Source organism: Larimichthys crocea, chromosome III, assembly GCF_000972845.2.
Source record: "Larimichthys crocea isolate SSNF chromosome III, L_crocea_2.0, whole genome shotgun sequence".
Taxonomy (NCBI): Eukaryota; Metazoa; Chordata; class Actinopteri; family Sciaenidae; genus Larimichthys; species Larimichthys crocea.
In genome coordinates, this window is record NC_040013.1 from 36,135,766 (window position 1) to 36,158,739 (window position 22,974).

Here is a 22,974-nt window from a genome sequence, read left to right on the forward strand (position 1 = left end):
TTGCAGTCACTTGCTTAACTTGCCTGTGACTAACACTATGCCATTTTTCTCTTTCAGTCCCTCTGTCTCTGCCTGGACAGTTCACTCTTTCCCTCACTCTGACATTATTTCCTGCAATAAACAAACATAGCATTGTCATATCTTCTAACTGTATATACTGAAACCAGTGTTTCTTCTTCATTTTTAAACCTCACTTTGATGTCAAAGCTGGTGAGGTAAATATTCTAGAAGAAAATCGATAAATGTGAATTATATAAGGAACCATTATTTATTTTTTATTTTTTGCTTTTACTTGCACATCTGTCTTCTGTCAATATACAATATAGTATATTGATAATATTTAAATGTTCATATTCTTTGCTTTGGTACATGGTTTGACCACCCTGGTGTTCTTAGGATCAAATGCAAATTATTTCCTTGTGCACTTAAATGTAACATCATCTCTCTAGAACTGTTTAATGACAGACATTAACTGTGTTTGGGTGCTGTGGTTAGCACTGTCGTCTCACAGCAAGCAGGTTCTTGGTCCGTAGCCTTTTCTTTGTGGCTACAAAGTGGAGTTTGCATGTCTTCCAGTGTCTGTTCCCTCCAGGTACTCTGTCTTCCTCCCGCAGTCCAAAGACATGCAGGTTAATTGGTGACTCTAAAATTAGTAGCTATACTAGATGAAATGTTAATATTGGCACCAAGGTATGCCACTGTATCTGGTCATCTGGAACATCTGGTTCAAACTGTAAACCTACAAAATCTTAAACTCCTAATTTAAAAAATATTTTAAGAGCAACCTCAGGTTTGACACTGGATACCCCTGGATAATTGAACTCATATCTCTTATCATATAAAATGATGTCCTTCCTTGTAAACATATGCAAACTGTTTCTGCTGTTGTGCACCATAGCCTGATGTTGGTGATAACCAAAACAAAGTTAATTCCTCCAGAGACCTACCTGTCAGAGACCTGCAGTACGTAGAAAAACCCACACATGAGTTAACATTTGCAGCTGTTGCCAGAAAAAGCAGAAGCAGCTTAGTGAACTGAAATTATTGAACCGTCAAACACGTAAGGCATGTTGAATTTATTTCCCCTGCACCTACAAGTGAAAAATGCAAACTAATACACAAAACTAATATTACAATACAAACACAGCATCCTGTATTCCCAAACCTGCATGTGAAACAGACACTTAGAATTACAGACGCAGTGCAAAGGACAAGTTTTTTTCCAAAAGCAAAGCCTGACGACATTTCCTCTAATCAATCTGGAGCAAGCTTATTGTTTTACGAGGAAAGTCCTCTGTTTTCATTGAGGCCTGCATAACTTCCAACACTGCTACTGCATAACAACAGGCTGATGACATGAACATTATGCTTGCGTCTGTGAAGTACACTAAGAGACAAACGTGCCAGATTTGATGGACAAAATATTGTTTCTATGCCTTTTTAACAGAGTCTCCCAACAGCTACTGAGACAATATTAATATAGAGAAGCAAAGGGAGCACGTACAGGGAACGTCCGGTCAGACATGCACAACATGCAGCTGTTGTGTGCATGCAGGACAAATATGTTTATCATATCAGCAACACATAAAACAAATCTGATTATTCAAATGCTACATTTTTTTAACTTTCAAAAGACTTTCTTTTTTTTTTAAATTAAACAAATGTCTTGCAATACAAGAGCTTAGGATGCAAAACTAGAGTTTGACATGAGAGCAAGAGAGACGAACCCCACCCCCCCCAATAAAATCTATATTCACAGCATGACAATTCAGAGTATGTCTTCATCAATCATATGATATGTGTGGACTCACTATATACAAAAATAAGATAAATACAGTATCTGATGAAATAAATAGCATGGTAAATAACGATCATACTGTCACTCAAGCAAAGCTACATCTTAGAGAGTGCAAAAACTGTCCCAGTCTACATCTAAGAGTTACACACTGGGACCTGACTACACACGTCAGTATCTGACAATTTGTAAAAGCCAAAAACGTAAATAAAATAAAAATAAAAATCAAATTGCACACAAACGCTGCAAAAGCTTTGGGTCAGTAGAGGTCATAACAATGTTTAAACACTAGAGGGAGATATTCGCTGACAATTAGATGCTGCAATAACTTTACTGTGTTCACACTAACATGCTACTGTTCAGTCTACATGACCTATTTTCTGAAAAAACAATAAGTGAAACTACAGTCCAATTTTACAGGAAATCTTAAGATCTCTAAGCAGGATTTATCTATAAAACTTCTCGTATGTTAATTAGCAATTGTGGGAAAATTGACCTACACTAGTGGAAGGCACTGATAAAGTTTTAATAAAGTTGTATCATTCATGTGGACATTTCTTTAAAAAAAAGCTTCATTCTCATGGGGAGTCTTTAGGCAAGAGCTGACTAAAGACAAATACAGAATTAATTCTTGTATCAATGGAAAAATAAGCCACTTTGTTAAATATATCAAATTTTCCATTTTAAATTATCTTTATATGTTTGATTTTAGTGTCTTTCTACATTATATTTGAAGGCGTAAAGGCATTTTGCCATTCCCAGCCCACTGAGGATGCATAGTGGCTTAGAGAGTCACCCGGTTAAAGAGTGAAGCATGCTAAGCTGAGGGTCAGGGGGCAGATCGAAGGCCATTTAGACAGTTACATCCCAAGCTGAAATCATGCAAGTTTTAGGCAGTGACCATCATGACAGAAAGCATTTTTTGGGGCTCTTGCTCTAGGACATGGCACAGAAACACACAGGCAACAGAACACAGACAACAGCACAGAGACACAAGCTCAGACATCTCTCTGTCACACTATCTGTATATGCTACATCTCTGTTATGTCCACTGTATTTCATCTATTCACTCCATGCTCCAAGCCTTTCCTGCACTCTCAGGCTGGTCTTAGGAAGTGATGTCAGGTGCATCACACTCTCAACTGAGGAATGATGAGCACGTACGGAGAGACATGTCATTTCCTCAAAACTCTCATGCAATCCAGCCAAAACCTTTTCCGCTTCTTCTCCTTGAAGACATTCGGTCAACAATTCTGTCTCATGCTCCCTCAGTCTCTTGTAAAACTCTCTAGCTTCTTCCTCTCTCACTTCAGTCTTTATCACTCTTGTTTCCATTTCCACGTCGCTCTCAAAACTACCCGATTTGCTCTTGTTTGATGAGATTATGTGGGCGTGTTGCCCTTGAGGGGGGATCCATGTCTGGCAGGTTCCCACTGGCCACAAACAGCTGTAACTCAGGCAGGAAGCCTGGGCTCAATCTTCAGTGAGAGATCATAGAGTGTGTCTTCATCCATGATCAAAGTTTTATCCATAAGGTACTGGGTCACCTGGACAGACAAAATAAAGGGGGTAAAAGACATTTTACTGAAGGGGAAGATGTGTAACATTTTTAGCAACTAAATGACTAGATGGTCTTAAAAGGGAACAAAATGACTTCACAAGTAACGTGCTTAACTCACTGATTTTATATCTTATAGCTGACTTTATCTAAAGTACCCTTCATGTTTCTCAGCTAGTAGCTGAGAGGGTGGCTTTGATGCTCAGTGGATGTTTGAAAGATGAAAATCTTGTAGCAGAAAAAGGGGATTGGTAGCAGTTGAGACTAGCACTGCCATACAGGATCTGTGTTGTCAAAATATGAACTAATTTCTACAAACAAGTTAATCTTCGGTTATTCTGGATCATAATTTCTTCATCTGAGAGTTTTAATGTGTTAGTTCCAACATGTTGGACAGAAAAGTACCTTGGCTTGATGCTCTATTCTGTATGGAGTCTGCTGGAACTGGCGGATTTCCCTGATGATGTGTGATATCTAGAAAAAAAATGTGGAATTCAAGTTGACAATTAAAGTACAGCGTACATGGACAGGACAGATACCCTTGTGCATTTGTTTTATGCATGCCTACCATCCTCATTTTGGAGAAGTTAACAAGACCTTCCTCAGTAAAATTGGGTGTCCCCTCCTCAATAAAGGCCAGGTCTGTTAGATACATTCCCAGGTATGGCACACATGGAGGGTTGCAGCTGGAAGAAGAAAGTGAAAGAATAATGTACGTAACCAAGACAATAAAAACACATTTTTATTTTTTTATTTGTGCTGTGTATATTATATATATATATATTATATTATATTTAAAAAATGTCTCACTTTTTCAGGGTCTCCCTCAGATTTTTAAACCTTCCCTCAGAGGACACAGTCTTCTGCAATTTATCCATCAGAGCTTTAGTCTGGATGAGACCATTAAGAACAACAAAATGGGACAGACAAGACAGTTGCGTTAACCCAAGATCCACTTACTCTTAATGAAAGATGATCATAATAAAATGACAAAATCAAATTTGCTTCGGTCTGAAGTAGGCAGCATGGCTTAGTGGAGAGACAGACAGTCTGGTGATTGGATGATTATGGCTTTAATTGATTTAGTGTTCATCAGAATCAAGCTAAGAGCAGATACTGAACATTAACGCGTAAATGTATCTCTGCATTGTCTTACTCTGAACTCTCTAATGCCATCAATTCTGTCAGGAGGATACACATTTGTAGACATTACAGAGACAAAAGAACTTTCTTATTATCCGCCATGATAAGGCGAACTTTATATATACGTATGGATGTTTTTAAGAATAATACTTTAGGTTGTATACACAGAAAAGATGAATTATTATTATTATTGACAATTAATTATGCCACCTGTTTGCTGATTTTAGCCCAAGTCTTCTTCAAACGATAGATGGCGCTGCGATTGAGTGCAGATGTGATCTCCAGTACTCCGTTGTAGTTGTTGAGACAGCGGCAGATGTCAGCCACAGCAACCCACTTCTCTATGGAGTTGGCCCTTGAGCCCACATCAGTATGGGTCATAATCTGTGATGCCACCAGGTTACTCATCTTCAAGATGGACAAGAAAAGAGAATATAAAAAGACTGGTACTGGAGGGTTAGAAAAAATATGCTTAAAGACAGTGAAAGGGCTTACATCATTGAAGTGTTGACTAGTTTTCATAATGTATGGTGTCCTTTCTGTCTTATCGACCTTCATCCAGCCTTGGCCCAGGAACTCTCTTAGAGAACAGAGACAGAGGTGAGGATAAATAAAAAAATTGCATATTCTGAATTATAGCACAGCATTGAACTAAATAAACCTCTATAGAAGAGGTCTATTATGAAGGCTGCTGAGAAATAAAGGTCTGACCTAGATGTGTATAACATTGTTGTTGGATGATAATCTTATATCACCATCAAGTCAAAATATAAAAGAGAAACTATAAAATAGCTTTGCTCCTAGTTTTAATTATTTAAAAGCTAGCCGCATCTCCTTGTTGTTTCAGCTGTTTTTTTTACTTCACAAACTGAAGAATTTGATCATTTTTAATAGATTTTTGGAGAGGGCAACACAGCAAAAACACATTTGAACCAGTTTTACTCTGCTGTATGATATTTGAATAGAAAAACATTTACACCTTTAAAAAAAAAAAAATCCATCAGAGTAGAGTTTCATTACCACCCAACGTACCTAACCAACAGTAGAGAAAACTGGGACAAATTAGTGATAACAAGTGGAAAAATCCATTATCAAAACATTTATTCACAGTGAAAAGTAAAATTATATTTCACAAAGCTGTTCTGAGTATACCACATATACATACACATACTGTATACATATTGGTGTAAATATCTTATAGGTCAATGTAAATTCAATATGAAATAAAATAAAGAATAAAAGATGCCATCAGTTTTCCTCATTGTCTACCTACAAGCATACAATATTTTCCTATGGAGGGAAGCTGTGCTTATAATAAGCAGCATCCATAGACATGATTTATCAAAGTGTGAGAGTATGATGAGAGGACTGACTCATAAGGAATGCTCCTGAAGACGATGTGATCCAACAAAGTGATCTGCTCAGCCAACTCCATCGCTGAGAGAGACTCAAAACACTCTGCCTTCGGACAATCCGCCTAAATTCGCACATGGGCACACACATACAGAGACAAACATAAGTCATAAACAAGCAAACACTCACGCCATAACACAAACACAAATAACAAGATATAAATATCGAATAAAGACACAGGCTATGATGAATATGTTTTATGACAGTTGGCAGACCCCTGGAGACCGTCACAGTCAGGAGAGGGTGGATTTACCCCATCTGACTGGAGGATGGCACAATGTGTTCTGAGCGACGCATTTCACATATTCTTAATATGTCTGTTTATGATTCATAGTTATCATTAAGCCAAAACAATTAACCAGGAACCCTCATGACTCCTGATTATTTTCTCTGGGAACTCTGGGAAGTATTTAGGGTAAGTGTGTATTGATGTGCAAGTACTTCAATGGAGCTAGCTTCATAAAACCAGGAAGAACCATAGAGAAATTAAAAGCTATATTCCTCAGCCAGTCTGCAATAATAAGAGGTGTATGTTATGCAGCAAAAGGTCTCTGAAGTTTACCGATGCTTAATTAATCCAACGGACTAATAACAAGTTAATCACAAAGTCATAACAAGATGCTTGCAGTGACTCATTACAAAAAGTAAGCAGCAATTTTATGTGCTCAAGTTTTTTTTTTACCATCTGTAAGATGTCCTCTATCCTCAGCTGGGCATCGTCCTGCTCGTCTTGAGAAAGGGCACTACAGTAGAATAAAACAAAGAAAAAATAATAATACAAGAGGGAGCTTTTAACAATAAAAGCAAGAGGACTTGACTGTTATATTCAGGTGCTTCAAACACGTGCACTATGTTTCTGTGTAGGTATATTTGTGTGTGCTGAACCTTAGTATGTTGGCAGTAGCTTTTCTCTCCTGAGGCAGAAGGTCTGGATCTCTTAGCACCTCCTCCAGGAGACAGATCACGGACATCTTCAGCTCTCCGTTCATTTCAAAGTCCTAAACGCAAACGCAAATAAAGTTTTACACTTTTACAAATGATTTATTCCATTACAGATAGAAATGGTCAAATATGTTTTAAAATTCATCACCATAACCTGAAGGCTACAACAAACAAACAACAAAATAATCAAATCATTGTAGAAGAACGTTAAGTTGGATAATCACATGTTGTTTTAGTTACAATGCTGGAAATATTGTGGACACACAAACACACTCACCAACACTCACCTAATATTACATTACATTACATTGCATTTAGCAGACACTTTTATCCAAAGCGACTTACAGAGGAGGACATAAGCTGAGAAAGGTGTAAAGGAGCACAGAGTAGTTGTTAGTTTTGTTAGGCATAATATCTATCAAATATATAACCAGTTCCCGTTACTAGGCAACCAGCCGTATCTTGACCGTTAAGCTCAACATTATACAGTGTATAAGTGGTAAAAAATGACTCCTCAGCTGTTTTTAGGTACAGATGATCATATATCTACTTCTTTTCATGACGTTTCTTGATGATTAATAACCCAATTTTAGGAAAAAATCATGAACTGAGAGATGTGGAGAGAAGAAGAGTTTTATTTTGACAGAGTTACACACATTTGAAAATGCCAGAGGGTTAAAGATGACTTAAACCTGATTCTGATCTAAAACTAAACCTCAATCAAAGAAGTGAAGACTAGTCAAAATCTCATTCTCAGTTTCAGAGTCTAAAATCCAAATTGGCCCTCGTAAAGATAGATTGACCAAAATCGTCTTTTAACAGTGATATATGATATTTATTGTGATAAGTGGTCATGTAATTTTTTTATTTTATGAAGATTTGCTTTGTAGGTAACTTATTCCACTGAATATTTGACATAATTTAACAGATGGTAATTGTAGATGAGAAACATAATGCTGTGCAGTGGCGGACTGACTGATGGATGCATTATATTTACTTTCTGTGGTCCAACTGTTGGTGTGGTGTAAGTAAAGAAGATGAAATTGCAAAAAGCTTTTAGTTTACCCACATCCCAAAAGTAGTAATTACAGTATATAGTTATGAGTAAACGTAAGCTTTCTCTACTCTCCACACTCCACAACTGTATAATCCTTCAGGTCTTCCATTTGTTCGTTCCTCTCCCTATGCCTCACTCAGTCTTCACACCTTCATTTCCTCCCATTTTTCCTTTTCACTCTGGCGCCAATTTAACTCTTCTTCAAAGGCCATCTTTAACAAGCTGTTTGTTCTTTGGCCTCAAAAAACCAAGGAAAAATGTGTGTGGGTGTAAATGTATGTGTTTGTGTTTGCCACTGTGTTAATAAGTCGAGAAAAGCTGGCCTGTCATCACAGCATTTTGTATTATTGGAGAAAAATACATAAAACAGATCGATGCAGTTGGACCTCTAAACGGGGAGTCAAGCAATTACCGTGATATTCAATTCATTAGAGCCAACACTCGCTGTTTAGTAGAAGAGTAGGTAGGTGGACTGAAGGGGGTTGAGCTGGTCGTCCAATTGACACGGCAATAATATTCTGTGTGTGTTTGTGTGCTTGTGGCTCTTTACGTGCTCAAGCGAGATCAGTGGAGCAGAAGAGGGAACACATCAGACACCTGCTTTAATGAGACCACAGACTTGATCACCCCAGCAAAAACAGGGGACCCCACGCACATATAAACAAACACAGACAGACAGTGGTGGGTGCAGACAGACCTGTGAGTGTTTGGAGACCCAGTGCCGCAGCACGTTGAGAACTCTGTTAGTTGCAGCTCGGCGTATGATGAAATCTTTATCACAAGTTCTTTCAGAGTTTGTAAACACTGAAGGAAAAAATGAAACCAAGAAAGGGAAAAGAGAGAGAAAATGGAGAGAATATGTTCTTGTGTGATAATATAACATTTTTATTGATGCTCTGGGGGTTTACTGTAAGACGAGTCAATGGTTAAAAAGTCTTTACAATTAAATAAAAGTGACAACACCGCAATGGGGAAAAGTTTTTTTTGCAAAAGTAAAAGTAAATGACGAATTTGCAGTAAAATGTGTGTGTGTGTGTGTGTGTGTACCTGGTGGGGAACCATGTCCTGCTGCTGCTGTGGCAATAGCAAAGGCTGAAGCAGGAGAGACTGAGCAGCGTGAGTTTTCCCCTGACTGGCCTGCAGACACACAAACATATAATTATCATCAATGATAACAATACTGTTATAATGTTCTTCATTGAGGGGAGGGGCCACAAATGAATAAAAATTCACCTTCATTTCATCTGAACATAATGAAACATGATTGCAACGGTTACAAATTCAAATGAGTTTTGTAATGTTTTTTTTTTCTACCTAAAATATCAAATAGCCATTGGCATAAACTATTGTATTAATTAAAATACGCTTTTCCTGTGTCGACTTAATTAAAATAGTTGGTTATTTGAGTATCGAGTGCATACAAAAATTAAAAGTTTGCCTTATTATTTACGTTAATAACAAAGGCAGCATGTTGATACTGAAAACATAATTTGTAAAGAACAGTAATTTGCAGGATGAGACTATGTCGTTCACATCTAATGGACATATAAGGTTTTCTTTAGCTCATTTATTATTTCTTTTAATTGTTAGCAATATTTCCAATTCTCATTGTGATCATATTGATCATTATCATTGAATTATCATTATCATCACCTAAACTAAAGTTGAACAAATGCTTGCTGGCTCTGCAGCTGTCCACTCCCTTGATCTGAGGCAGCTGATCTAACTTCAAGGAAAACAATCCGAAGACATTTAAAGTCATAATCAGGCACTCACACATCTTTGTTTGGCTCTGCACTGTGGCCTGTCAGTGGGCACAGCACTGCCCACTATGTAGGCCTCTGGCTATGGCACTGTGGCCTAGTTATGAGTCATAAACCACACAAACACACATACACATTGTTACCTCCAGGCTGTCTGTAGCGGAGGTGTCGAGGTGTAGAAGGGGAGCGACATGGAGACATGTCTCCTGCTTCGCTGCTCTGAGGAGACTCTGGGATGATTTTCTCAAGTGACACTGACTCCAGCACAGCTAGAAAAGAGCAGAGGGGGATTAATAATCATGTTTTTGCTGCTGCTTATGATCATAATGATGATAGTTATGGTTATGGTGGTATCCGTGTTGTTGCTCTGCTGGAGAGGAGAACTTTATTACATTTTACAGCAATGCAGAGATCACGCAGTATAACCAGAAGATAAAATCAATACTTTTATATATCTATCTGTTCCCTGCATATTTTGTGTATATGTGAGCATGCATGTGCAAGTAGATGTAAAAATGTAGGTTCATTCATATAGCAACATGCACATGTTTGATATTTGTTTCACTTTGCAATAAAGTCTATGAAGAATATATTTGATTTCTTTGGATACAAATATAATTTAACTTTTGTTAATCATAACATTTGTTTGCTAATTTATTCAAGGTTTTTCTCTAATTTGTCACCTGCCTGTATTTGGCCCAAGTAGCCACTTCCATAGCTGTGAAGATGTGAAAGTGCCAAAAACTGCAGTTCCTTCAACGTCCATGTCCCGTTCATTACAACTGTACTCCCCCCTTTAAATTATATTAAGTACTGCCAAGATGGTGGCAACCAGAGACACCACACTCCATACACCACAAACTGTTGATGTCACGTATACAACATCCATTTTTTATACTATCAGTTAACACCACACAGTACCTGATTACCTAAAGCCCTACTGTACATGCCCTTAGTCTGTATCCTTGTGTTTTGTTTTGAAAATGTTGTTTCACTCAAATAATTTCATGTGGATGTAATCCAAAAGAAATTCAACATATGCTTAGAATGTCACAGTGGCAATTTATTTGTAGCAGATAAAGACCAAAAAAAAAGATGATATAAACAGAACTGCCTGTCTAATGTCTAATATGCAGTATGCAGCTGTATGTAAACACAAAAACACCTTGATAAACTGTCTGATTAAGAGTTAAAGAAACTGAGAGACTGTCTGCAGAGGAGGTGAGGAGGCTCGATGAGTGCTAATGGCTCTGTGTGAGCAGTTATCAGCTGTCACACATGCACATCTCCATGCACGCATTATCACACAGGGTCTGAGGATCTGTATCTAGTCCTTGCTGTGCTGCTTCAGATGCCCTGACGCTCTCTCTCTCCAGGCTGAGAGGGCTATTTAACACCACTATTAGGGGATCGAAGTGTGTGTGGTGGAAAGTCAGCTTAGCTGACTCAAGCACACAAATGCAAGGAGATAATGATGTCCCACCAGGCGCCTGTTCTGCTCTTACAGGGAACACTTCACACTGTGTCATTTGATGAGTGACCTGCAGCTCGTCATAAGCATTTCAGTATGCCAATACGGCTCTATAGGTCCATGTTCAGTCATGGAGAATATATAGATTATATACCGTATGGTATACTGCATTTACAGCACTAACTATTATCCAGGTGCACACAATGCTAAACACAGTGTAGAAACATAGTATGAGAATTTAAAACATTAGCCAATGCTTTACAATTCTCCAACTCCTACTAATTAAATTTCACTCTATTGACATAGCCACGACATTTAGAATTAAGTTTTTATCGCTGTTGTTTTCATAATTAATGTATGATTAAAAAAACAATAATTATTTTTTGACATAAAGATGAATGTGTGCCCATGGCACAAACTGTAAAACATCGGAAGCTATCATGAAATTATTTGGGGTCAGAGGTCAATCACATACCTCTACGGATGCTTCTTCTCAGTTTGCCACAAAATGGGTCGATCTTGGGAACCTCCTCTCCCTCTGCAGTCGAGCAGGGACTCTGATCCAGGGATGAGGGAATGGGAGGAACTTGGTCCTGTGGTGGCTTGGAGTTGTTGGGTGGGGGTGAAGTTGAAGAGGGAGGAGGAGGAGAGGTAGTGGTCGGTGTCGGGGTCTGAGGCGTTGGGGTTAGAGGGGTGTGGGCAGATGTGGGGCTACTGGCAGCAGACTGGGAAGTGTTGTGGATGACACCAGAGTTTGACAGAGGACTGGTTAAGTCGAGGCCTCCGACTCTGGCCGTGATGGGGGAGTGGAGGGAAAGCTTTCGTGTTCGGACTGGAGAGGAAGTGCGGGACGGGATGGACAAAGGAGGTGGAGAGGAGAACTTGCGGCAGAGACGAGGAGATTTGTCATTTATGTGCTCCCCACCTCTGTTATTCTGATTGGTGGCAAAGAACAGCTCCAAGGACCTAAAAGGAAGAAAACATTATGTTAGCTAAATAAACGCTTATTTAAGAGAGGACGTTTAAAACTACAGCAATAGACAAGACAAGACAAGAGCTTGTCTAAACAGTTCAGCAAATATGTATGTGAACACCCTCAAAAAGCTGAAAGTTACTGACAATGATTTTAGTACCTGATTATGTGCCTAAAACAGGAAACTCATAGTCAACAAAACATTATCCACTTCATAGATTTGAGTAGAAAAAAATAATCAGTCTTTTAGTACAGATTACATTTTCAACATTTAAACGCCTTACTAGGCAATGCTTTAATCAACAAGCATTTGGTTATCAGTTTGGTGATCACATAAAAACTGCTCAGAGTCATGGCTACAGATCTACTTCAAGGGAGGAGTAATCATGCATAGATAAACACAGCTATAATTTATTCTCACAAGTCTCATTCAGCAGGAAATAGAAGAACAAATTGCATCCCAGATTGAAAGAGGAGGAGGAAAATGAAAGGAAGATGCAGGAAGGAAAGATACATGAGAACCAGAAAGCAGGAATGATGAAGAACTTTGACATGAGTAGTGGAAAAAGAAGAAGCAAGCAGCGGAAGATTCTTAAAAGGATTATATAAAACAGACTGAAGATGAATGACAAAAGGGGATCAATATGGATACAGAGAGAAAAACAGCCCTGAGGAAGTGCTGCTCCAGTGTGAGAACATGCTACAGACCAGCTGCAGAGTGAAGACTCCAAGATATTTCCTTTTCCCCCTTACATATAAACACATCATCAACTCAAATGTTTCAAACTGGTAGAACTCCAGCGAGTTGTCATTTTCCATTCATATAAAGAGAAAATGAGATAGCAGGTAGATTAAAAAGTCAAGGTAAAGGGGAAGGTCGTGCATCAGTAAGACCAAGGCAAGAGTAGAGGAAGAACAGGCAAGAAACGGTAGAAAGAGTAGGAAGGAGCACATAGAGGGAGGGAGTTGGTTACTTGGACTGATCCATGGCTATCTTCTTGATCTTCAGACTGTAGTCAGGACAGATGGATGAGATGGACAGACGGTCAAATGAGTAGTACGGCGTCCTGTAGTTGAAGGGGACATGAAGAGGCGGGGGGATGGATGACACATAACAAAGATTAAATAGATGGTTGGATGCAGACATGAAAATAAATGCAAGTAGGAGATGCAACAGAGATAGAAGATGGTTTGAGAGAAGATAATGGAAGGATGATAAGTGGGTCTCTTGGTAGAGCAAAGGTGTGTTTGAAGAGGATGCGAGGCAGTGTGTGAGGGAAAGAACAGCAACAACAACATGTTCAGTTGACACATAACCACATGGAAGAAAATCCAGTGTAAAATGGTCACAGATAGTTGTGTTTTGAACAGACAAAAATCCCAGGGGCATTCGATCCAACAAAAAGATGACTTTGAAGATCCATGTTTAAAACTGCAATGCTCTATGAAGGTTCAAACTAATCACAGCACTTCAATCTTTGTCAACAAACTTAAAGACAGAAAAATTAATAACTAGAACTGTCTCTGTGAGGCATTCTAGCATGTTAACATTTGCTAATTAGCACTAAACAGTGAAGTACAGTTGATGTCATTAGATCATGACATTAAATGAAAAGTTAAGGGATCAACATTGTTCAGATACATCATCTGGGAACCATGAATATCTGTACAAAGGTTTGTGTTAATCCATCTATTTCACTTGATAATTAAACCTTTGACCTGATGATGGTATTCAATGAAAAGTTAGGAATCTCCAAAGTCATTGGTTCATCATCTGGGGATAATGCATGCCTATATATTTTTCCATAGCAATCCATCCATTAGTTATTGAGATATTTGAGTTTGGACCAAAGTGATTCACTGAGGCTGAGGCAACTAGCTCTGTCATCCCTAACCCACTAGCATGGCTAAAAGCAGCAAAACAATAAAGAAAGCTTTGAAATACAATAAATCCTGTTCTCCTTACAAACCTCCTATTGTACTGGCTCTCTGGTGGAAAGGTTTGGCTAGAAGGACACTTGAGCTGCTCAAGTGCTCAACTGGAGTGAATTTAAGGGTAAAAAAAAAAGCAAATAAGGGTGTTGTCATGTTTACGCAAAGGTATGAGAAAGAGGACTTGCCCCACACTACCCTTCCTGCACACCTCTAGTCTCTGGATGAGTCCTCTTAGCCACAAGCTGTGGTGAGTTAGGCTCTACATACAAACCTGCCCTTGGGAAGAGGAAAAGACAGAGCTTTTCCAACTTTTCAGCTGGAAAAGCTCTGTCTTGTTGAGTAAAGCAGAGGAAGGAATATAAACACACAGTTCTGATGCAGCCAGAGACCTAATAAGGGAGAGAGAGCATGAATAAAGCAGAGGCAGAGAGAGACAGAGAGAGTTAGAGGGAGAGAGAGTCAAACTCCTCATTTGACACACAGTATATTCCTATGGCTGTGCCAAAAACCTTGTTGAAGCATCTGTTCTGTTGGCCTCCACACACAGGCTGGTATGTATTTCAGCCAATATATATTCAACCTTGTGGACAGAGGTGGGAGCTGCATGCTGAGTCTAAAACACTCACCCACATCTGACTGTATCATTCACAGAATAAAAAAAAGGGGGAAGCTGATAAAAATATTCTAAGGTCACTCCTTGGGTCCTTGTGCCCTTACTAGTAAAGGTACAATATGGGAAGATTTATTAGTTGTCTTTGTCTCTGTCTTGAAGATGTGTAAGCACAGTATATGTGTACCTCTTTTCTGTGTTTGTGAATGCATATTTGTGTGTTATTGCGTGGTATGACCTGATCGGTATGGAAGAGAAGGGCTTCTTGTAGATGTCAGCCAGTTTGTCCATGACCACTGTTGCCGTGGTGAAAATTCTGTATGTGTGCAGGAAGGTGTTGAGGAAGTCAATGGAGAGGAAGCGCAGGTCAGTCAGCCTCTCGAGCAGCCGCTCCACACTGGCATAGCGGATCTGGGGGACCTTGCAGGAGTTGAGCGTCTTGCTGAAGCAAATGTCAACATCATCTTTATGGAGACGCACATCGGATCTGATGGATATACACGCACACACATACACACACACACATAACCAAGCATGGGTGACTGCTGGGCTGCTAAGCAAGGAAATGTTAATAAAAATAGCTGAGCAGAAACAGCAAAGTAAAAAAAAAAAATAAACAAATAATAAAATCCAAAGAAGGGAGCTAAAAATAAGAGTAGATACCACAATATAATTTTAAAAAAGCATAATATACGACAATTTACTGTACACCATCACAATACTGCGCGTTATAATCACTTGCATGGCAATCTTTTCACAAACACAGCCATACTTACTTGATCATATGAGGCACAGTGACTTTGGAGTTCTCCTCAAATACACTTGTCATCAAGCCATTACAGCGGATATTGTCTATACACTACAGAGAGAGCGAGAAGGAAGCAATGAATAAAGTGTAATAATAAATAATAATAAAGAATAAAGAATTAAAAAGATGTGTTTGTTTGTCCCACATAATTTAAAGCAGGTGTTAGGTTGAGTTTAGGTGGTTATGGGCTATGTCATAATCTTTCTAGTACTTATGTGCATTTCTAGTACGTATGTGTTCTGTATGTATCTCTGCACTCCATTTAAATGAATGCTGTGAAGTATTGTAAAAAAAATAGTCTGGTTGCATAAAGAAAAAAAGAAGCAATTTAAAACTGTATTTTTTTTGTCTGATAACAATGAATCCCATCTGACATGCTTGTAAGGTGCTCCTCTGTTTGTGAAATACTGAGGCAGTGAGCTGTACTCACCTCTGGGGAGCTGCACCCATGTTTGTGTTTACTTATCACTAAGCCTTCTCAATACCCAGTGGAGACATGCTCTCGCTATTTGGAGGTTCTTGTTATTCTGTGTTTGTCTGGGTGCGTGTTTGTGTATTACCTGACTAATATCACTGGTCCATGCTGCCTTCTCCTGCCTCGATGGTGCCAGTAACACCACAGTGAATGAAGGAGAGTCTGACGGCTCAACTATAAGCTTAAAGTCCAGCTGACCAAACACCTGACCACCAGCTTTAGCTGCTTAATAGAGAAACAAAGGAAAAGATTTTTACAGCAAAACAGTCCTCTTAATGATGATGATAGTAAAACACACACACACACACACACACACACACACACACACACACACACACACACAGAGGGTTAATTAAGCAGACCTGCTATCTCCATTCCACACACCCCTGAGACTTATGTGTGAAGGTGTGTGTTGAAAAGGAGTGTGCAAATGCATATGATTGTCTCAGCACTTGCATTAGTGTGGCTGTATGAATGCTTCATCAATCTCCCTATTTGCAAAATGTATCCTCAGATAAAAAAAATTAATGGAGCTGTAATGTCAAAAGATCAAAACCTGACATTTAAAGGGGTGAGTATCTGATATTTAAAGGGAAGTCATTTCTGGACACTTATCATCTGACACCTAATTAACCTCCATGAGTGGCGAAGGACCTCAATGAGCCAATAAGAGCTTCTGTGTGTCGACCAACACTGCTCCATTGATGTAGTAAACTTACACTCTTCGTCACTGGCATCTGGTTCCTCTATGAGTGTGCAGTCAATCAGGGACAAAACTCCACCTTGCTGCAAGAGTTTAATAGCAAATATTAACAACACTTTATTGGCATTTTGGTTATAAGTTGCGATCATTTACAAAATAAATTCCCTCTCTGAATAATGTGTTTTCACCTTGAGAAGGTGCAGTTTTCCCCCAGAGCTGCGTGTGCAGACGAGGAAGTGTTTGGTGAAGAGGAAGCACTGCCTTTCCCCTTCCTTCTTTAGAGAGAGAGAACCCAGACGGACCTTACTTAGCTTCCCACGTTCCACTGATGGCAGCTGGATCAGAGAGCCTGAGGAGCAGCAGGGGCGCAGGATTACATTACATTTCATTAAGTTAACACTAAACTGTGTTTACTTAAAATACATGTAAAAAGCATTATTACTAAACATTACTTCACACATGTATTTAGTCATGCACCTGGCAGACGTTCAAATATGAAGAAGGAAATTATTAAAATGAGCCTATTGTCTATTGCACCTTAAAATTGTCTTTGACTTGAGTGTGTAAGTATCCTCAAATCAGGAGATCAGATAGCTCAGATGGGTTCAAGCTGTGGCAACTGATGAGCACTGATGCAGATTTGGGTTCAGTGTCTTTCTCAAGAACACATTAATTATGCATTAAGATGAGGTCTTGGATCAGTGCCTTGACAGGACTATTTCCAATATTTTGTTGCATGACGCTATTTCTAATAAATACGTTACAATTTATGCGGTACATCTGAGATTAAGATGATGAAGAATTACTTTGTTTTGTTAGATCAGACAGACTGTTGGTTCTTGCACCTCAACTCCATGCATACATCAGTTATCACAGGAAATATATTCATCTCCACTGTAGGAGAATAAGGAACTTGTATTAACATTAAATCTACAATTTTACACTACTGTACATTCATTTCGAGTGCACTTTTCAAAGCAAAGCAAAGCAACTTCCAAGAAGAGCATTGAAAGTCACTGCAAGAGCTGGATGTCATCATAACTTGTTGCATCCTTCACAAACAAGCAACTGCAGTGCCACTGTACAAGTGCTTGATGTTTTTCATTTAGTAAAGAGAAATTGCTTTAATCCTTCATGTGGAAATCTGCTAAAATGTACATGAAATGAAATGAAACAAAATATACAACATTCTGTGTGGGAACAAGTCCTAAGGAAGATATTTTCTTGTTAATAGATCAGTCTTTTTACATTAAATTATGCTGTTGCAGTTATTACCTGAGGGCAGAATGATATATTTAAGAAGTTGTGATTGAGAACCCCAAACAATTTGTAGAAACAAATTTTCAATGGGCAAGTTGATCGCTAAATCTCCCTCAATAGAGAGTAATAGTTAATGTCATGATCAGTCAATGAGCTCCACTAAACAAGAGGGTCTTACTGTCAGGAAAACCTCCAGGACTTTGCTGTTGCTGTGAGATGACAAAGACTTACCTTGCCTAACAAAGGTCTGGCTGGTGTCCAGCAGGATGTCACAGCCCTCCACTATCATCCTCTCTATGGCCAGGTTCTTCCGGATGTTCTCCGTATCGCTCACCTCGTCATGCATTACTCTGACCACACAAAAATACACCAGTTCATTCAGTATTCAATATCAACGTGTATCAGGAAAGTTTATTCTGACACTCAGACACATACCTGGACAGTTCCTCTAATTTGGACTTGGCAAATTCAAGACTCTTGCGCTCCACATGCTCATGAGGTGTGTGTGCAAGTAACTCATGCAAGGTGATGATGTAGCGAGGAATCTTGTAGGAGAGAAGAGCAATGTGAAAAAAAAGTCTACTACAATATATTTATGTTATTCAGTGGCATTAGATGAAGCAAGAATTAACATACAAAAACATATAATGCTATTATGTTATGGCATGTTTATGAAAAGGAGTGTGCGCTGGTGTACATGACCTACCTGGAACATGGGGTATGTGAGGAAGGTCTCGAGCATCCTTCCCTCACATGCAGCGTTAGATTCATACTGTTTGAGCAGCTTGTCAAAGTCTCTGTTCTGTTTACAGTTGGCCAAAACCTGCAGGCTGTACTGATGGTTACGCACAAACTCCTGATAGATGTTCAGCATGGGCAACAGGATGTCAAATAGGTCAGCTAGAAACAAAACCACACATGTAGTATGTCAGTCACATGAGGGAACAAGTCCATGAATGTTCCCTTTTGTCAGATCTGTGAAAATATTGACAGAAATCTTTAATTAACTCTTCAAATATCTTCAGTGGAGCATCATCTCCTGGTGCTACTTTAATTACAGCTGTTGATTTGTGATTTGGATTTTCTGCAATCAGTTTACTGCTAACTAAACTAGCTGTCTGAGGCTAACGTTTTTCTAAGTAACTGTTAAATCACTGTTGTGTATTTTGCATATTGCATTTACTTTTGTGGTACCTTTACTAGATGCAAATAATTACTGTGTTGTACTTCATATCTGGATTTAATTTTTATCTTTTACAGGTTACTTTCTTTCTTGCATAAGGGACAGTGTAACTAATTTGACTGATAGTTATAGTATAGTCTTCATTTTTCTATTTATGCATAAAAATAAAAGAATACAAATAGATTAAACAGAAACTATACAAGAGAAATTAAACTCAGGAGGTGGTGGTGTGGCCAAGGTGTTGGAGGGAAATGGAGAAAGATATTTCAAAACCTCTGTCCAGATGTGCAACTGTGAAATTGACTCCTTAAAAACTCAATGAACACTACTTTAATAATTATGTGAGTGAGTTCTTTATTAATCATGTTGCCTCTTTATTAGACAACAAACAGGTAGTTAAATAAAGAAGCATCATCATGGTGCAAGATACAAATCTACACAAGCAATGCATATAATTTTATTATAATTTTCTAATTCTATGGAGATCCAAATGATTTGAACATAGTCAGTGTGGGATTAAATGCATGTTGTACGGGATGCCTTAGAAACAATCTGTACTGAAGATACAGAAATTAATGTGATGTGAAACATATTGTTGATTAAAAAACCTAGATTTAGCGTCGGCCCGAGGCAGAGTCAGATGACAGTGAAGTTCGTCCCTTTTCTTTTTGAATTTGTCACAAGTAATTTTCTGTCGTGTCTTTCAGCAGTCTGTCTCCTAGGTGATGCTTATCTGTCGAGGGCGCTTCTGTTTTAGGAGGTGAATTTGTGGGATACCTTGTGGTTCGGGTGGTCATTGTCTGTCAAGACAATGAGTGCGCTTGTTGCAGACTGAGATAAGGAAATGACGTGTGTGTGTGTGTGTGTGTGTGTGTGTGTGTGTGTGTGTGGAGCAGTAAGATGTCGGTCAATGTCTGCAATCTGAATGTGACCACTGAAAAACCTGCCCTTGATGTAACTAGCCACAGAGTATATGCACAAAGTGTGTATTTGTGTGTTTTATGTGTAACGGCTTACCCAGCACCAGGGTTGGCCAGTTGGCTATCCTCGCCTTTAAGCCTTGATGGAAAATCTCATGTAGGAACATGATGGTCTCACTGCAGTCACAGCGTGAAAACAAAATGACAAAAGATTTTTTTGAATCCTTAGTATTTGTTTCTGCTGGTACCTCCAGCAGAATTAACATTATTCAATTAATTTGGTTAAAAGCAAAAATGAACGGAACATGTTGCTTAATCACACACAAATTCACATTCACATACACACCTGTTGAGGAAGATGCTGCTGACATCATCATGACTGATCGGGGGTTTTTTAGAGCTGGCAGCCATCCGCAGAGGTCTGAGGAAACAGTTGACCAGGATGTAGAGCTGGTGGACGTACCTGTCATCAAACAAACACAGACAAACAGAAAAAAACACTCATATGTATCAATTTATAATGTCTGGATTTAAACTTTAGACAAGCTTTAGACCAGTGAGGTATGGCAGACTTAAAGAATCCAGATTTAAAGCAAATATGTTCAATGAAGATGCTGTAAATATTTAATAGTAATATTGTAAAATAACTTAATGTTATCTTACAGTTTGATGATAAAATTTCTTGAATATCTTTATTTGTACTAGAGTAGTGAATAATGAATGCCTCTCACTGTTTGCCCATTACTGTACATACACATGATCTTTATTCAACATTTTTTTAGTGTGAAAATATCTTTTAAACTCACTTATTAAAATACATATCAAATACTTTTAGGTATTTCTATAATTTTCATATTTATTCATTACAGTGTAACTTGGTCTGGAAAAAAGGGGGCAAGAAAAGCCTCAAATCTTAATGAAATTAGATGATTTTGTCTGCCAGTCATGGTCTGATAATATGACTGTGTTCAATTCAGTTCAATATATGTACAGAAGGGAAGGGGTATGTATAAAATATGTCTTTTCAAATCAACTATCAATATACCGTATACTGTATATTGTGATATAGTGCATTTTCTGTAGATTCATGGGTGGGAATGTCTGTAAAATAAAATAAAAGACTTGACAAATGAAGGAACTTTATCACAATGATGCACAAATCCTGTAAATCCAATTCTGTCACAATGCAATCATGTTTACGGTTTTGCAAAGTTGTCTGGAATGGTCTCGTACAACTAGAATTATTAAGATTATATCTACTTTGGCATACACAGTACATGTAATTTTAATATTTCTAGTTGTATGAGACCTTTTCAGACAACTCTGCAAAACCGTAAACATGATCGCATTATGACAAAATTGGATTTACAGGATTTGTGCAGCATTGTGCTGAACTGGAGAGACTAAGGCTTAGAAAAGGATGCTCTTTTCAGTCTATAGTAAGTGACATCTATATTGTGTACTGCAAAGCTTGACAATAGTGAAAACTTTTCAACAGTGTGTGCTGCTGCTCTAGACATAATGTATATACATACTCTGTCTCTGCCTCCACCATGTTGAAGACAATCTGGTTCCTCTTCCTCATGCTCTCAGCATGAGGAGAGCAGATGTAGTCCTGAACGATGATCTTCCACTTCCTCCGACAAAGCCAGCCCCGCATGAAACTCTGCACCTGAAGACATACAAATACATGTAAGGTAGTTCAGACACAGCCATACATACATATTGTGCATGCCACATTTGCAAGAATTACCATATAAAACAGAGAGGAAAGCTGGGTAACAGAAAATAAAAAAACTCATGAAACCTAAATGAGCTTTTAGAAAAATATTAACTTACCTTTTTGATCTTTTTGATATCTGGGTCTTCATTTTCATGGTTGACGTGGTAAGGCCGCATTCGTTCCTTAGTTTTGTTCAGAGCTACAATCTTGTAGAAAGAGAAAATCAATCACAAACAATATGAGCATAATGTGGGTGACTAAATGTCTGCACAAAAGACATGTTGAATTACATTCAAATCACATTTCTCTGCGGTTAATTAATGAAGATATTTTATTCCTAAAGGGACTAACAGTCATTTGGTTGAATATTATAGATAGTCATGCAGTGTGTGCTCAATGAACTGTTGGTGTGTTTGCACCAGATAACATCAGACTTCCTCATCTTTGACAATCTGGTGCCTTCATTCAGAAAGAGAGAATGACAGGGGAGAGCTGCTATCAGTTGGTCACTGCATGCAAATAAAGGCTTATATGTGCCTGATAATCTGTAATGGATGGTGGGGCTACAGCAGGTACTGAAGACAAAGTATAATCCTCTGCAGCTGAATATGTTCTATTTCTAGCAGAAATCAATCCATGAAGACTATAATATCATAGCATTTTTGGCAAGATCTATTATGTCAGTTCTTGTATGATTTTGACTGCCATGAAATACTCTCCTCACACAGCAGAGTCAGCCTTTAGATGTGTGGCATTTACTTGCAGCAGGTAAAAAGGGCCAACTGCCTACCGCAAAGTCATCTTCCTGGTTTGAAAACTGAGGCATACATGAGACACAAAGGGAAATAAGTGAGGCATGCCAAACACAAAATGTTGGCTCTAGTACTATTACTTTCACCTATTTGCTTATACCTTCAGGCCTCTAGACAACATCCGTTTGTCACAGATGGAGAAAAGCATCAAAAATGAAACTAAAGCCATTTTCAGCCAAACAGTCTCATCTTGATTTTCTTATTCACTAGTGCTATCATGCAAATGGCAGCAAAGAGGAGTCAGTCTGCCAACTGTTGACAGTTACAGTGGCTAGTTGGTTAAATTATTCATAAACACGGAGCAACACACACACACAAAATAAATAAATAAACAAACAAGGGTATGTTTTAATGAGATGGATCACCGATTGCACACTGGCTCTCAAAGTCTAATCATTTTTTCATGAGCAGCCCAATTACACAGGCAGAT

At 38.5% G+C, this 22,974-nt stretch overlaps 1 protein-coding gene across 3 annotated transcripts in view; it reads right to left on the reverse strand.

The window, feature by feature from the left end:
- Positions 1-1,070: 1,070 nt before the first annotated feature.
- rasgrf2b (Ras protein-specific guanine nucleotide-releasing factor 2b) overlaps positions 1,071-22,974 on the reverse strand; it is a 46,182-nt gene continuing 24,278 nt past the window's right edge. Inside the window, exons 4-28 of one of the 3 annotated variants that reach the window (XM_010744843.3) lie at positions 21,849-21,938; positions 21,545-21,681; positions 20,356-20,472; positions 20,107-20,186; positions 18,613-18,806; positions 18,342-18,451; positions 18,138-18,256; positions 16,835-16,995; positions 16,663-16,729; positions 16,029-16,165; positions 15,437-15,519; positions 14,899-15,147; positions 11,618-12,108; positions 9,815-9,940; positions 8,956-9,045; positions 8,606-8,712; positions 6,795-6,907; positions 6,592-6,652; positions 5,870-5,973; positions 4,992-5,076; positions 4,707-4,904; positions 4,164-4,243; positions 3,922-4,039; positions 3,759-3,827; positions 1,071-3,342 (exon numbers count right to left, since the gene is read on the reverse strand). In XM_010744843.3, the coding sequence (XP_010743145.1) occupies positions 3,250-3,342; positions 3,759-3,827; positions 3,922-4,039; positions 4,164-4,243; positions 4,707-4,904; positions 4,992-5,076; positions 5,870-5,973; positions 6,592-6,652; positions 6,795-6,907; positions 8,606-8,712; positions 8,956-9,045; positions 9,815-9,940; positions 11,618-12,108; positions 14,899-15,147; positions 15,437-15,519; positions 16,029-16,165; positions 16,663-16,729; positions 16,835-16,995; positions 18,138-18,256; positions 18,342-18,451; positions 18,613-18,806; positions 20,107-20,186; positions 20,356-20,472; positions 21,545-21,681; positions 21,849-21,938 (3,279 nt within the window). In that variant the 3' untranslated portion in view covers positions 1,071-3,249. Of the gene's footprint in view, positions 3,343-3,758; positions 3,828-3,921; positions 4,040-4,163; positions 4,244-4,706; positions 4,905-4,991; positions 5,077-5,869; positions 5,974-6,591; positions 6,653-6,794; positions 6,908-8,605; positions 8,713-8,955; positions 9,046-9,814; positions 9,941-11,617; positions 12,109-14,898; positions 15,148-15,436; positions 15,520-16,028; positions 16,169-16,662; positions 16,730-16,834; positions 16,996-18,137; positions 18,257-18,341; positions 18,452-18,612; positions 18,807-20,106; positions 20,187-20,355; positions 20,473-21,544; positions 21,682-21,848; positions 21,939-22,974 lie in introns of all 3 variants that reach the window. The other 2 variants (XM_019264459.2, XM_019264457.2) reach the window with 2 other exon arrangements.